Source organism: Triturus cristatus, chromosome 12 (genome assembly GCF_964204655.1).
Source record: "Triturus cristatus chromosome 12, aTriCri1.1, whole genome shotgun sequence".
Taxonomy (NCBI): domain Eukaryota; kingdom Metazoa; phylum Chordata; class Amphibia; order Caudata; family Salamandridae; genus Triturus; species Triturus cristatus.
In genome coordinates, this window is record NC_140595.1 from 82,381,105 (window position 1) to 82,396,835 (window position 15,731).

The 15,731-nt window shown below is 43.5% G+C and overlaps 1 protein-coding gene across 3 annotated transcripts in view; it reads right to left on the reverse strand.

The window, feature by feature from the left end:
• Window positions 1-15,731, reverse strand: part of PIP5K1A (phosphatidylinositol-4-phosphate 5-kinase type 1 alpha) — a 195,655-nt gene that overhangs the window by 128,359 nt on the left and 51,565 nt on the right. For all 3 annotated transcript variants that reach the window (XM_085639640.1, XM_085639638.1, XM_085639639.1), the window contains exons 2-6: window positions 13,174-13,208; window positions 9,697-9,789; window positions 6,849-6,979; window positions 3,927-4,044; window positions 3,003-3,155 (exon numbers count right to left, since the gene is read on the reverse strand). In XM_085639640.1, the coding sequence (XP_085495766.1) occupies window positions 3,003-3,155; window positions 3,927-4,044; window positions 6,849-6,979; window positions 9,697-9,789; window positions 13,174-13,208 (530 nt within the window). The remainder of the gene's footprint in view (window positions 1-3,002; window positions 3,156-3,926; window positions 4,045-6,848; window positions 6,980-9,696; window positions 9,790-13,173; window positions 13,209-15,731) is intronic.

Below are 15,731 nucleotides of genomic sequence, written 5' to 3' on the forward strand. Positions count from 1 at the left end.
ACATAACTGCTTCCGGACAAGGTCTTCAGCTGGAGTTAGTTCTTGAGTAATGGTGTTGCATGTGCAAACTAGGGCTGCTTGCTAATACTTCTGTTGCAGTTTTGTCAAAAGGTTCTTCAGATATCCGAAGTATATACTGCCATGATCGAAGTTTGTCCCTACTGTACCCTGGGTAATCTTGGTCTGTTTTTCCTTCAATAATGTCGAAGTACCCAAATTTAGTGACTCGTTCCTCTATATTCAGGACCATGCTAAAAGTTTGCCATTGTTGCAAATCAGACTAGCTTATGAAAAAATGGTATGTGACTGGGGATTTATAGCGAGTCTTGCCATACCCCGTCTTGGTATATTTCACACGAGTATTTGAGAAAAGAAAATGTGTTTTATTTCATTGTCATTGGTGACCTCTTTTCTTTTAGGAAAACAGTCATCCCATATTTCTGGATCATCATGGTATCTGGTGCCTTACTCCTGGAAACCTCATGAGGCATTTGTGGCTTTACAATTCAGTATTTTGGCCAGCAGTAGTTGTAAAGGTCATGACGTGCCCCTTCATTGAGGTTTCAGAAATTAAGGAGTACACTACGATTGGATTTTTATTTTATAACGCACGCAAATACCACAAATACGGGGTGTCCTGGTGTTAAAAAGAACCATGCAGCCTACATAACTTAAATGGAGAATAAGTGGGCTTTGAACAGTCTACGAAAAGTGAACAAAGACTTTTCAGCTAAGATAGACCAATAAAAGGCATTGCATGCTTGGGAGGTGACCACCGTAAAGGAACTCACACAGACGCAGGCTTTTTTTTAATTTAGGAATGCCGACAGTGACAAATACTGGAGCAAAGGTATTTCCCAGGGGCGTAGAAAAGAAAAAAAGAGAGGCCAGGTAACTACCAAAGAACAGGCTATGTAAAGCCTAATGAAAGGAACGAAAGGGCCTTGAAGAGACATTGTTTGAATGAATAGCAGAGAGATGAACAATAATGCTCACTCTCCTGCTTAACCCCAGATTTACACTGGCGGTTGACGGCTGGTGGTGGGTTGGCTATGGAGTGTATATTCAAATTGAGAAGTTAGTAATTCTCTTACTGCTTTTAGACATCTGGTTGACACATTTTAAATTCAACCTGGTAATTTATACAGGGTTTGAAAATGGGCAGTCATTTTAGGAACACCTTTTCTTAAAGATGGTCTTGTATACACACCGGTGATGTGAAGAGACCGAAACATTGATGATACATCCACTTTAACCTCTTAAAGCACTAAGATTCATGCAAGGACTCTCTTGAGGGGAATTTTTATGCTGATTATAGCCACCACGAAGCGTATGACATTGTTCTAATGTTGGGACTATTGGGTCAGCAAATGTTTGTCTATGTGACCAAATATATTACTCGGTTTTGATGGATGAATTGAGAATTTAAACTATACTGTTTTAGTATTAGCTCTTATTCTTGTGATACCAACTGTGGAGTAAGGTACAATATTTCCTTGAAAATTACCCAGTGTTTATGAGTAACCCCACGATGAGGTGGGCAGCTGCATGATGAATAAGCTGCAGCTTGTGGAGAAGGAAGCTGAGCAGACCTAAGAAGAAAGTTACATTAGTCCAGCTCATCGATGAGGGCTTGGTCCAAGGTTTTTCTGGAGAGCTAGGAAGCAGTGGAGTGATTATTCCAATTACTCTTAACATAAAGAAGTAGAGAAGCTTGTTGATGTGTACCTCAAAGGAACGATTAAGGTCAAAAGTAAGATTCCAGGCTCTGGAAGAAAGTGTTGAAGGAATGCCAAGAGTCTAGTCATTAGTTGGAGGACCAAAAAGAGAGCTTTGCCAAACACAAGGACCTGGACATGACTCCTGATCTGTACTGCTGGCCTAAGTACACAAACGTGAAGTCAGCCACAAATGCACTGTGTGGATTATATTTGTAAGGCAAAGCATCCCATAAGACCACCATTACGCAAGTTGTGAAACTTGGCCACTGTGCACAATTGATATAAGTAGCTGCTATTATCAAATCACATAATATTTACAATGTCATCTTGTTTTTCAGTAATACTTTCAACTGAATTTTTTATAAACTCCAAAATACACATATAATACAACAATGCTCCTTCATTACATTGTAGGTTTTGATCTGTTAGTTACACAGAACAAATTTTGAAAATCAACTATACAATCATCTTAATAATGAAGGTTTGCAGTTTTCTTTCTTTTTTGCCCAATGCATTTCGGGCCCCTTGGTCCTTCTTCAGGGGCTTGAATCTTAACAAACAACTGCTGCTTCTCTCTTCGAACCTTGGATTCCCAGAAACTCGAAAAAACCGCTCTTTTCGTTTCTGCACGCAGATTAAATAGGAATACATTTAATAGAATTTTAAAAGAACTTAAGAGTGAGGTGCGCGCCACGCTACCACAGTATTGTTATCCCATAAGACCAGCCATAAATTAAAAACGCGGACCTCACACTATCATGAGGAAGAACTGAAAGTAACATTCTTTTTAGCTTAAGATGCATTTATATATTTTTTTTAAATTACATTTGTATGTGAAGTAGAATGTATAGATTGTACTTTCAAAGCAGAAGAGGGGAAAAAGGGACAGTCGATGAAAGACCACTACTAATTTTCCATATGTGATTTTGAAAAGGCATAAAAAACTATTTTTGTAGCACACCTCACTTTAGAATGGTAATACCACATTTTTAAATAGTTGTGTTTCAGTAATTTCTAAACCACAACCAGAGGATATGTCGCGGACTAATGGTGGACAGCACAAGCATCTGTCATACCAGACAATATATATATTTTTTTGTTTAACTATTATCCATCCCATCAAAAAAAGTACTTAAATACTTAGGCATCACAAAAACAACACTGCAAGGATCACATAAATAAAGTGAAACACGGACATAGGTGCACAAATAAACGTGATATTTACACCCATGGACTAAAAACACAACAACAAAAACACATCACATTTTCTTATGTGCTTACCATATAGTAACCAGGAAGCAGCTTCTGCAGAAACTCTGCTTCTTTATGCTGGACAGTCTTAATGATGAACTCATCGTCTCCAGACACATAGAAGATCGACCCACTGGCCCCCGAATTCGATAGTTCAATCAGGGATTCGTTACAGAGGGAATACTGAAATGGAAAAAGACATGCTGTCACATTAACAGTTGCTAAAATAAATTGTGTGTGTTGTGCTTATTGGAAATTGCAGGGAGAAATCAGAAAGACAATTTTGTCGCCATATACTGCACTCAGCAGTTTTGACGAGCTTAAGCCACTGAACACCAAGTCGTATGAAAATACAAGTAGATGAGATCAAGGAAGAATGATCCCATGAGACACAAGATGACGATCTTGCATTTGTGATCAAGCCCCTACCGATATTAGACGTTATTTGTAATGGAATTAAAGACAAAACAGGAAGCTGGACTTTTTTTGAAAGGCAATCGTGGGTTCTTAAAGAAGAAAACTCTGCATACAAGACCCAGTAATCAAACACTCTTCTGAATGAGGGGAAGTAGAGGTTTACTTCCTTGTAGGCGAGAAGGAGGTTTCATGGCAAAGAAGTAGGTGCATTTGTTAAACATTGGGAATGCTGCTGTGATAAACAAATCTTAGGAAATCCCATACGAGAGATGCCTTACGAATTTTCAGGCAATGGTTTTTTATAATGAATGCAGTTACGGCAGTGGTATTGCTTCCATTATGAGCTAACAGTCTTGCTTCTAGTTGGGAGCACAGGCAGGAGGTAATACATGTGGTTAACTCAAGACAACTCAGTTTTGGCAATGACCTTTTCCATCACTATTTAAGAACTGCTTTTAGGAAATCGGTTTTTCAGTGTTTCTTCTTTATGAGACATGCATTCACTGCATGATCAACATGTCTAGAATTGTTGCTTACCAGGTAATCATCTGGTCGGATCCCGAAGAGTTCTCTGAAGTAACGGAAGGCCACAGGAGCATAGGTTTTAAATCGAAAGTCATTGTAGTGATGGGCTGGGGTAAGGTTGCTTCCTTCCCTGCAAGAACGGCAGTGTAGGGGGGAGATAGTTATTTTTGTGTGACGAAAACACCTTGCAACCCAGTTACAGAGGACTTTACAGAACTACCTTCGATATGCCCAAGGTCAAAAAAGTTACTGATTAACTGCTATCACAACCACAAAGCACTGCCAAACTCAGCTCTACAATAGATACTACTAATCCTCTATACCTCATCACACGCACAAAGAAACAAAATGCTACCACAATCAATCGCAGTCAGCCTGGGATTAGAACACCCTCCTCTCAACTAAGTAATCCATTCCAGAACTGCTCCTTTTTGGAATGAAACCCAGCAACTCCCCAAACGCCATTTCATTTCAGACTGCTAACACACTGCCATGTCGGTCTTCCGGTCTGTAACGACCACGGTTCATTCTTTTAAACCTTCAATCTGAAAGCTGTCTGTGCTAAGACACAATAGCGTATTAACCAGCCGTGAAAAGTACCTTTGATGAGCTCAACCGTTTCAAGAACTTTTTTCCTTTTACACTTAAAACAAAGCTAAAAGGAAAAGCACTGGCAAGTAGGAGAAGCAGTTTGGAAAATTAACAGTAAATACATTATGAATAGGGTTATAATATGCAAATTTGTAGTGTACTATCACCCTATGGCCTAGTGGGACCACTTGAAAAGCCAGGTCTTCAGCTTCTTGCGGAATTCAAGAATTGAGGAGGAGGCTCTTGTGTAGCAGCAGGTCATTCCATGCTTTAGGAGCAATGTAGGAGAAGGCTCGATTTCCAGACCTGGTTTTCCGTATGAATGAATGAATGAAAACAATATTTAATAAAGCGCACTGCTGCCAAGCGGCTTCCTGGCGCTGGGGGGACCTGGGTAAGAACTCACAGAGGGAAACACAGGGGGCCTAAGAGGGGAAGGCCAAAGAGAAAAGAAAAGTTTTTAAGGCTTTACGAAAGTGGCTAAAAATAGGAATAGAGCGAAGATGAAGTGGGAGACTATTCCAGAACTGGGGAGCCAAGACGGAAAGACGAGTGCCCCCAGATCTGGATTTGCGGAAACGGGGAATGTGAAGAAGGGAGAGAGAGGAAGAACGAAGAGTGCGAAGAGTCCGTATGTGTGGAATGTGTATAAGTAGGAGTCCAGATGAGCCGAGGTGTCTGGAAGGTTTGTGAAAGCAACACAGATTTGCTGATCCACTTTATGGACCAGTCCAATCCATGACATAGTTTCAAAGGATCCATTTAGCTGAAAAGATAAACGCTTAGTACACCTACACCGTGGGAGCAGCTTGCTATGACATACGGCAGCAGAGCTCTATATGGCAAGAAGCCCACAGATTTGAAAGCAGGCATTTGAAGATCTTCGGACACTTCTATCTTACCACCCTCATTCTGCCACTTTAATTGCCCCAGGACCATCACATAGTTCTTTGCAGTCTGAACGGGCACATACGACTCGCTCAAATCTCGCTTTCTGCATTTAGAATGCCAAGTTTATCTTGCTTCAGTATCACACAATGTCTCAAAGTTTGATAGATCAATAAGTCATCAACACAAGAAGCAGCCAACATCATAAATACATCATAAAAGCCAAACCAGTAAATCATAAAAAAGACTAATAAAAAAGTTAACATTTCTAAAAAAAAAAAAACTACATAGGTGGTCTCAGTACACATTAATTCTTTACACAATGTCTCAATACAGTACAAGGCTGTAATGAATCCTTGCATTCCCTGCATTTTTCCAGGAAACTGCAAATCTGCATGTCTAAGGACTACCTGTTCCCCAACTGTTTCAAAGCTGGCTGTGGAGTGCTTATTCCTTTTTAGGGTCTGTGCAAGTGCATGCGCTCCTGCTTGTGAAACACTACTCTGGATAATAAGGGGCTTACTGCCCACCCATTGTTTACCACACATTAGCTTAATTGTCACTCTTCTTTGCTGTCTCCTAATTGGCCAGCATGAGCCTTGGCGTCAGTTCCTGTTCTGTGGAGCACGGACCAAGCACAGATTTATTCACCTTCATTAGTGCCCCTCCGCTGATCGTGCTGTGATTTAGGTACTGCTTCTGTTGTCCATATTTCCTTATCCCTCCTCCGCACTCGCACATTGTGCTTATTTCTGTATTGTTGCTCATGTTTCTTTACTGTTGATCGTGTTTCTTCATTCCCTCACCACCTGTCTGTTATTCGTGTTTCTTTGTTATTATTCGTGTTTCTTCATCTCCTCATCCGCCTGTTATTCATGTTTCTTTATCCTTTTGTTTATACCTTCCCCAACCACCTGTTGGTTGTGTTGCATTAGCCCCCCTGTCCCCATTGTGAGCGTTGCTTCATGCCCTCCCACCATCCCTGTTTGTGCAGCTTTACCCCCCACCACCACTCGTTTTCATACTGCTTAACTAGTTCCAACACCACCATCATAGCATTTTTCCCATAACTTTCAGCCAGGGTGCGTGGCTGAAAGTTAAGAAAAAATAGTGCAGCGTTGCATTATAGGCTAGGAGAATAGTGCTATGACGCTGCTAGCACTGGCCGCAGTATTTGAGTCTTTTAGCTGTGATGCTGCACAACATGGCTAAAAGACATTGACATAGCTCTCAGATCAGCAAGACCTCTCTTGGCTTTCACAATGCTTGTCAAAATAGGTGCTGATTTTGTGCTATTTCCACGTGGCTCTAAATATACCACTGTTTCATTGCAAGAACTGATATGACTTGTTGGACCACAACTCAAGTGAATCTAGAGTAGACCAACGGTTCTCCCTTTGTGAGTAGCACGTCAGATGCTCAAATCAAATACGCACAGAAAAAAAAATATCCTACCCTGGGAAGAAAATGCTTTCTACCACATAGAAATCTTGCATAAGGACATCGCGTTCTGGCTTAGTACTTAGGCTGCCAACGGTGTGGGTAATTCCCAGCTGAATGGCACCTTTTAAGGCAGAGGACGTAGTCTGTAGAAGGAAAACAAAATGTTACAGTTAGGAATCAACACACAACCAAGGAACTACACACAAGACCACCCACGAGGTATCACATCCAGTTTATAAAACCAAATTAGTTTAGCTGTAGAGTCTAACAAAAGGCCCATTAAGTGCTCAGAAGACATTTGAGATCCGCCACAGAACCAAACCTAAAAAAACAAAACAAAAAAACAAAACAAAAACAAATGCAGAATAAATATGAATTACAAGCTTTGTAAATTGTGCCACAGTACACAAGTATAGCCTTGCTTTTACCAGGAGGACCTACAATAGTATAGAAGGTGACTCAGCGTCAAAAGAATAGCTTACTTCCAGTCCTGGGCTTTCATTTGCCAAATCAAAGTATGCTGCAGTAGTAGCCTTATTTTGATCAAGTGCACTGACACCTGAAAAGAATGACTGGAAAGGTAAAGCTCAGGGATGGACCGGCTGCGTGTCAACTACAGGAGTCTCCCTTAACCCAAACTGAGACAAAAAAAAAAGAAAAAAAGAGACCAAACCCCGTTCCAAATTAGGAAAGAATTTAAGGTGCCCATCTTCAAACAACACTACATCATGATGCAGCTACAGTTCACTTCAGCTCCCAGAAACCAGCTACCTCTCCAATCACTCGTTGACTCTATCCTTGCCTTTGGCCCTGTGCAGCGCTTCACTCCATTGTGGCTAGGTTCCTGTTAGGTAAATAACACAAATCCACACAAGATGGGCTAGTATCTATGGTAGCCCCCAGCTCTTCACCCCACCAAGTTTATTTTGGCTCCAGGTTTCCCTTGTAACCGAGACTTTAGTGACTCCCACGTGAAATGTAACAGATCTGTGGGTTGTCCTGGTAAATGAGTGACTTGGGGACAGAGAGCAAGGGGCAGAGTGCAGGGAGAACGGTCTGCGAAGGAAGATGCTGGGGCAGCATGGGAGAGACAGAAACAGGCCCCTGCTTGATTTAAGTTATTCTGTAAAATAGCGGTATCAACCACACTGTCTCCTGCGACTTCTAGCTCATTTTCATGCCAAGATTCCTCCAACCACCACTAATTTCACTCTCTGCACTCAGTCTCTCACTCGCCACCAGAGTGGATTAGAGCTGGAGTGTGCGTTGTGACACCGCATGACTGGTAAGGCCTTCGCTGTCAGATCATCACGCCAAACAAACTTGAACGAGTGTCTTCGGAGACATTGTTGGTTGGCAAGCAATACAGTACTGACTTTAAGTGACCCCAAGGTTGATTTCACAAGATGGCTAGTCTTCAGAGTAAAGGATATCTTCTCTCGGACATGCCAACAATGCCCACACAATAAGTTTACCAGATAACTTCTTGCTACCAATGCTGCATATCTGGGCTGCTCTTATACAAAGCATTATTTTTAGATGAGCGACGGAAGCCATTGGAGACTACAACTCCCCGAAACAACTAGGTTGTTAAGCTAAGTGAGCCATCGAGAGTTGATCACTGTCTCCTTGGTCAAACAATAACCTGTTCATACTAAAGGGTTTAAATGTGAACACCAATCAACCAGGTTACCAATTACCCCTGAAAATGAAGCGACTGTCGTGTAGTGTCAAAGACCCGGTCATGCGTTTATGATCATGTTCAGTTTTAAATTCCAACCTAGGCCTCAGATCAATCAGAACGGGGTTCACGACAAGAATATACACATTTTTGCCAAGCATGCTTGCTAATGTTATAGGGCGAATCATTAAAATTCTCCAACTTCAGGCTCAGCGCCGTTCCAATAGAAACAGTGATCGCTGACATGCTGTGCTGTGTTGTAGTGCTCGCATGAAAGCATGCTCCTGCTCAGCAAGCTTTTGTCGGTGTTCAGCCCTGCCCCAATGCCTTGTACGTTCACTGAAGCATGCCTGTACTCAGATGCCTGTGTTCAGCCCCGTGCCAATGCCTTGTCCTTTTACTGTAGCTTGCCTGTGTTCAGCCCCGGCCAATGCCTTGTAGTTTTACTGAAGCATGGTTCCACTCGGACGCCTGTGTTCACCCTTACACCACTGCCTTGGGCGTCCAGTAAAGCATGCCTGTGCTCACACGCCCATGTTCAGCCCTACACCACTGCCTTGTGCTTTCAAGTTTATTGTATTAATGCTCTTTTCCTGCAATAAAAAGATCTTGCACAAAGAAAACCTCCACTGACGCCTATTGCTTTCCCCGAATCCTGCTTTGCTCTGACCCCTTCCTGCCAGACCACCCGGAACGAGACAGCTGATGCCTTTCATGTAACCCCTGACACTTGGCTCCGCCCCCCAACGCCGCTGGTCACTCGGCACGCTCTGCACTCTTCGCCCCCTCTCCTGCCCCATGGTGACCCGGGCGGCTCTTTGAACACAACCTCCCCCTCCTCTAGGGAACACGGACATCCGTTTGTGCAGTGGGAGGTCCGGGGTCTCAACCTCTTGTTTACGGCCCCCTAGAAGGTGTCTGCGTCCCTGCTTGACCTCTCACCCCCCCCCCCCCCTGCCCTTTCCCGGCCCCCTTCCCACAAGGCCTAAAAGACAAACGCTTCTCACAGGCCCGACTGTGCAGCTGCGTGCCTGCGCCACACTGCGTTGGGTCCACGCAGGATTGTGCTGCCACAGACGACGAAAGCGCGTTTCCCAAACGCGGCAGGTGCAGGAGTGCGAAAGAGGCCCCGCCCCTCCCTGGTCACGTGCACTCCCTGCCGCCCTCGCGCCAGCTCACCTTCTTGTAGGTAGTTTCACCCGTAGAGTCCACTCCCCGGTGACCGAGTTTCTTCATGGACAACGTATTGTTCGGACCCGATGAAGCAGCCATCTACAGCAGGGAGAGAAAACACATTTTAACCATCTGGGGGGGGGGGGGGCACGGCCCGACCCTGGGATGACTAGGTGGATGTTATTGACTGATGAGGGGGGAAAACACGATTTTCCGGTGCCATGCGATGTTATATGGATTTTACTTGGCCTCTTAGCGTAGGTTCTAAACTGGCGGGTTTTGTTTATTAATCAAACTGGTGAGGGCTGGATGTTTAGAAGTGGGCTATCAAAAAGGGGAGGGGCCTAATCAATTTTGTCACTATCCAACTTCCCTTAGAGTGACCTCTAACTACATTTAATCAAGAGATAAATACGTTATCAGTGAAAATAATTAACCACCATGGGGGGTTTCTGTAGTGAGGGACTGATCAATTCAACATTTTATCCCCCACTCTGTACACGATTTCTTTTGAGATATTTTGTATGCAAATTTATAAACTGTAGATAACTCGAAAATCTGGCATGGATCCAGACCTACACAGTAGGACACTGCAATCAATGCTTGTGAAAACAGTACCTCCCCTGATGAAGATACATGGTCGAGGGTTTGTTACTATACAGAGGACCCTCCCATTGGCAGGAAGGAGCAGATGGAGGGGTGAGAATGTAATGAAGGTGTGGGGTCCTGATTTCTCGAGTAGGACAAGATGGCAGGAAACAAAAGCCACCATTGCCTGTCTTTAGTGTTCTGGTGAAAAATCCCTGAAGGCACATTCCCTCCAGGGCTGCAGAGACAGATCGCCTGTTTGGGACTTCAAACGGATCCGCTTACTCCCTGAATAATGCCTCGCCTTGTTTCACCTCAGCGCGTGGTGACACACAACACCTTGTATCTTTGCCAGCTCATTCCTGCTGCAAACGGATTCCTTACATCCTTCCGCCCACTGTCTCGAAACTAACCAACGGTTGCAGATTAAAAGCCAGGAACCATATACTCCAGACAAAATTGCTCAGCATCAGAGGAGTAAACTAATTAAGTTTAGCATGAGGAAATATGGTTTTCTTTGTGTGCAAGTAATAGAGCTCTCTTAGACCCAAAAATAAAGAGCTACCTTTTGGGTTTCACAGCTGACTGTGATGAAAAGGAGGGTTAACTAACTGGTCTTTCTTGCCAGACAGCTTAGGTCTACCCCAACCAGGTCGTCCACCGAGTCCCAATAATACAGACAACACTTATTGGGTTGGAAGATTAATCGTAGCAGTTTATTAGCTTCTTTTACTAACAAGCACTCAATTATTTGGTTCATTTTGCACTCTACATTCCAAGTGACAGCTTAATCCATTTCTGCATGAGGAATGTTCACAACTAGACATTCCATCTATACCAGGTGACCATTCTATCCTAGTACCATCGAACAAAACTTCCAGTCAGGCATACCAGGCTGCTATTCAGTAGAATGCAAAAAGAACAATTTATGGACAGAATGCAGAACAATGTCATACATTCACCCCAGTACAGAGATCTGGGCCTAAATCCATCGTTTTTTTGCTCACCATGCCATTCCAGTTTGGACCCAGCCATATGCAAATCAGTCTTGACCCTGCGCCCAATGAGAACACTCCAGCCCGAACTGCCAGGCACTCTCTGGACTGGAAACAAGCATCCTAGGACCGGTTTCGGGCTTTCAGCCCTCATCTGCCAGGAAACCTTGATTCCAGTGGCAAGGAGAGCACGGGACTCACGTCTGGGCAAACCCATCCCACTCAGTGTGACAAATGCAAAAAGAACAATTGATGGACAGAATGCAGAACAATGTCATACATTCACCGCAGTACAGAGATCTGGGCCTAAATCCATCATTTTCTTGCATATGTTGCCCCAAGTGGGAGGGTATGTCCAGATGTGGGTCCCGTGCTCACTACACCACTGGATTCAAGCTAGGCTGACTGGTGAAGGGTGAAGTCCTGATACCGGTCCCAGGATGCTTGTTTCCGGTCCAGGGAGGACCTGGCTTGGCAGTTCGGGCTGGACTGTTCCCACAAGGAACAGGGTCAAGACTGATTTGCATATTGCTGGGTCCAAACTGGGGTGGTGTGGTGAGCAAAATAATGGATTTAACCCAGATCCTTGTGACTGGGGGTGAATGTCTGTATTGTCCAGCATTCCGTCCATCAACTGTTTCTTTTGCAGCTATTCAGTAGAAGCCGTACACCTGAGGTGGTCACACCTAGCTCATTTCTGCATAACACCCCGCATACCATATGGTCATATGCACTGCCATGGAAGAATAAAGGGTTCAGGAGGGTAGCAAGAGTTTAAATATACTCCTCACTATCTTTTTGTCACGCATGGAGGGGTGGGGAGGGAGAGTTCAGTCCTAGGCCCACATGGCACCAGTCCCTCCGGGCCACTCTTGCTTCTGAAGCCTTTGAGGATTGACTCGCTCTGGTGAACGCCCCGCTAAGACTCTGGCCTTCCAATGGCCCCTGTGGAGTGGGGCCCACTTAAGGGGGCTGGTTCAGAGGCTGCTGGACCCTAAACAAAGCTGCATTTGGTTACATTTTGCGCCCTTTCCAATATCTTGGCAATGGGGGCTGTTCCTAATGCTTTTAGCAGCAATTTACACCATTCCGCTAGTAGCCCTCGGAGGTTGATCATTAGCACCTTAATGTACAGAAGGCCTGCTCTGGCCAGAAGATACCTATATTTTATAGCTGCACCACCCAGACCACATGACCTGCATAGTAATAGCATATGCTGCAGCTGTTCATCTCCCAACAGAAATGTGAGGCCAACTGTCTTTTTCTACGTGAAGATTAAACACAAAAAGTCTAAACACAACAACAGATTTCCAAGGAACTCAAACTGCTGGATCCACCATAAGTCCACAAGCAGGTACTTCGCTTTGGGGTCCACCAAACAGAAAACACCCTAACCAGTCCCTTCTCACTGTTATTCCAGCTGTATTCTGCCTCAGACATTGCCTATCCCCACTATTGCCGTGTCCCGTTGTAGTTATGTACAGTCGAGAGAAAACCTTTAGCTGCCACAAGGCAGCATAAATGAGTTACATTAAAATGGGGGAAAACAGGTAAAATGGCATAATGAACAAAACAGCACCAAGAAAACTTAAAATCTTAATAGTTTAAGCTTCATAGGATATACAAAAATAAACAGAGTAATGCAAAAGTCCAAAAGGCTTTTTGTCCATTAAGATACTAACCTGAAAATAACACTGGTCCTGCCAGGAAAGAGAAACTACAATTGTGTGATGGAAAATTAATTGAAAAGCACGGAATCAAAGGGGTTCAGTGTTAACATTCACCACACACTCCTACTGGTGTCTCAGCAAGTATACTAGAAACCCTCTATATTTAATGTAGAGAGACTAAAAAATAAAAAAAACCATCAACCTCACGTTTTTATGTTTCTGCCACTTACCTCAGTTGTCAGATTCTTCTTGAAGGTGCCTGGGCCTGAAAGAAGAAAACAAGTGTAAGGACAACGACAATGATTATTACACGTTTCACGTTCCATTACACAAAAGCAGCTAAGCATTACATTCTTAGTAGCCATTCATCAATTCCGAAAGCTTCTCGTACACTCAAAACACAGAAGCGTGCGCCCAGATAAAGAAACTGCAACAGCCCCTAACGTGATCTAAATGTCAGAGGTACTGGTCATTTTGTGCGCTTTAATTGCAGGCTGGCAACTTTGTGGCAGTGCATACTAGAAGGCACATCCGGGTCCATTGTTTGCTTTTCCTCTGGGAAGAGAATGTCTCTCTAGTCCCAGAGGCAGAGAAAAATCATGGGGAGCGATGTCCGTGACCTCAACGGCACCCAATGGGCACAAGCAGATAAATGCAGTACGAAGCACATGCTCTTCCATCTCACATGCCTCTATCAGATTGGCAAACCTATTGCTACCAGCAAGTTATTCTCTACCCAATGAAGGCATGTGGTAAGACTGCACGCATCACACTCCACGCTCATCACATAGTACATCCAAACACATTGATCCACCTCTAACCGCTGAGAACACATTGGAGCGCTACCATAGTACACAAGGGGCAGGAAAAATGCTAAACATAACTTTCCTACATACACAGAGAACTGTGGATAGGAACGCTATAGTGACCACCCTCTTGCATGCCAACATTAAAAGGACATGGTTACCAACTGTGTAGTTTAAAACTACCTTAATGACTTTAGCTTACATTGTATAAAATGTCCAAAATCAAACAATGTGCTAACAAAAGGGAAATGCCAGCTCTTTGGAAACTTGTTTTTTCCATACATATATCCAGTTTCCATACGAGTTGCCTCGTCCTTGCTTATTCGCGTCACCGGGGATGGCCCTTTTTAAATTTTACGTTTTTCTTTTTTCATAGTGAACAGTTAAAGCGACATTAGACTTCGCAGCTGACCAGCACAACAGAATAATACACAGTTATGCAAACAGGTGTCTTCTTGTCCTTTTTCTCTCTGTGCCTGCGTATTAGAATTTATAACATGGTACACCACAACGACTGAGTAAGCCTGTTGGGTGGTAGTGACTTCACAGTTTTCGCACAGAAGCATCAAAGAAGCCAAGAGAAACAAAAACTCGCAACATCAACATTACGGCTCTCGTTTCAAGACTGACCGATATTTTTTTCCTAATGTGAAGTATAGGCACGAATTGTTCTGAATGATGAAATTTAAAAGGTCTTTAACGGAAGCAGGACTTTCTGTGTCCCCTTCACTATCAAGTTGGGAAAGAAATACTGGAAAACTACTGGAGTTCAAAGAACATGTGTTGCTGTGGCACGTGAGACCGATCGGATGGTATGGCATAGGAGATACCCCAGAATAGCCTCAGCCAATGAAAGTCAAATGTGCTCAATGCGAGAAGGCTGGCATGGTCATGGCGGCGAGAAAAAGCTGCTTGTACCATTCTGGTATTTAGTTGATGACCGAGAAAAGTGTGTCAAATTTATCACTTGCCAGTCACTACAACACTGTCCTTCTGGAAGACATAACTTTGCCCCCCAAAAACTGCTGGAGACACTGTAATTACTTGAAGAACGCTCCAACAAGCAGGCATGGCCTCTCCACACAATTAACTCCTCCGTAACAGCAGCCTTTTGGAGCCTGACTCAAGGACGCAGAAATATCACTCTGAAAGGCACAAGATGGAGGGATCATTTCTACTTTTCCTTCTCAGAGTATAGCTTGAAGCATCACCGAGGTCCACAAAATGATCACATTTCAGAGATCGCAATAATCAATCTTCAGATGTTACTTCAAACAAATTTAAGTAACAAATTTAATTAAGAAAGGGTTGCTCTTGTGTGACAGGACATTTGAGTAAAGGCGTTTGTAGTGTTGCTGGATAACAAAACACTTCAACATAACTTGCTTGTTTTTTTTGTAAAGCACAACAAACTACCATATATGGCAGTCTCGAAACACAAAGTCCAATACATAGATTGCAGAATGATCACTTTCAAGACTGACAGTAGGCACTCGCCAGTGGAATATAATTACCTGACAGAATCCATTATTCTCACATGTCAACATAAATGATTAAGCATTGTAAAAGAATAGTGTGACTTGAGGTGTGGACGGCAGCTGCTTTTAGGCATCTAACCTGCAGCCCATGTACAAGGCAAGGAATGAAAAGGAGCAACATTAGGAGGGCTGGCTAACTATGTCTGTTCAGTAAATGGGTTTTTAGAGACCTACCCACCTTAAGAAAGACAGTTTCAAGTCTTGGGTTCATGGCAGTGAATCCCAGAGACACATTAAGAGTCCCAATACCAAATTTATTGCAACTGATCTGCTACATAGGGTGAAAAACATGGGATAAAAGTCGTAGTCAAGCAATGATCCATTTAACACTTTTTGGAGGTGACGGAGGGAATGGATGGTCTTTCTTCCCATTCCTGGAAGCCAGAGGATAAGTGTCAGGGGAGGCATACAATGGTTTTATCATTTCAAGCCGGTTGGGTGAGA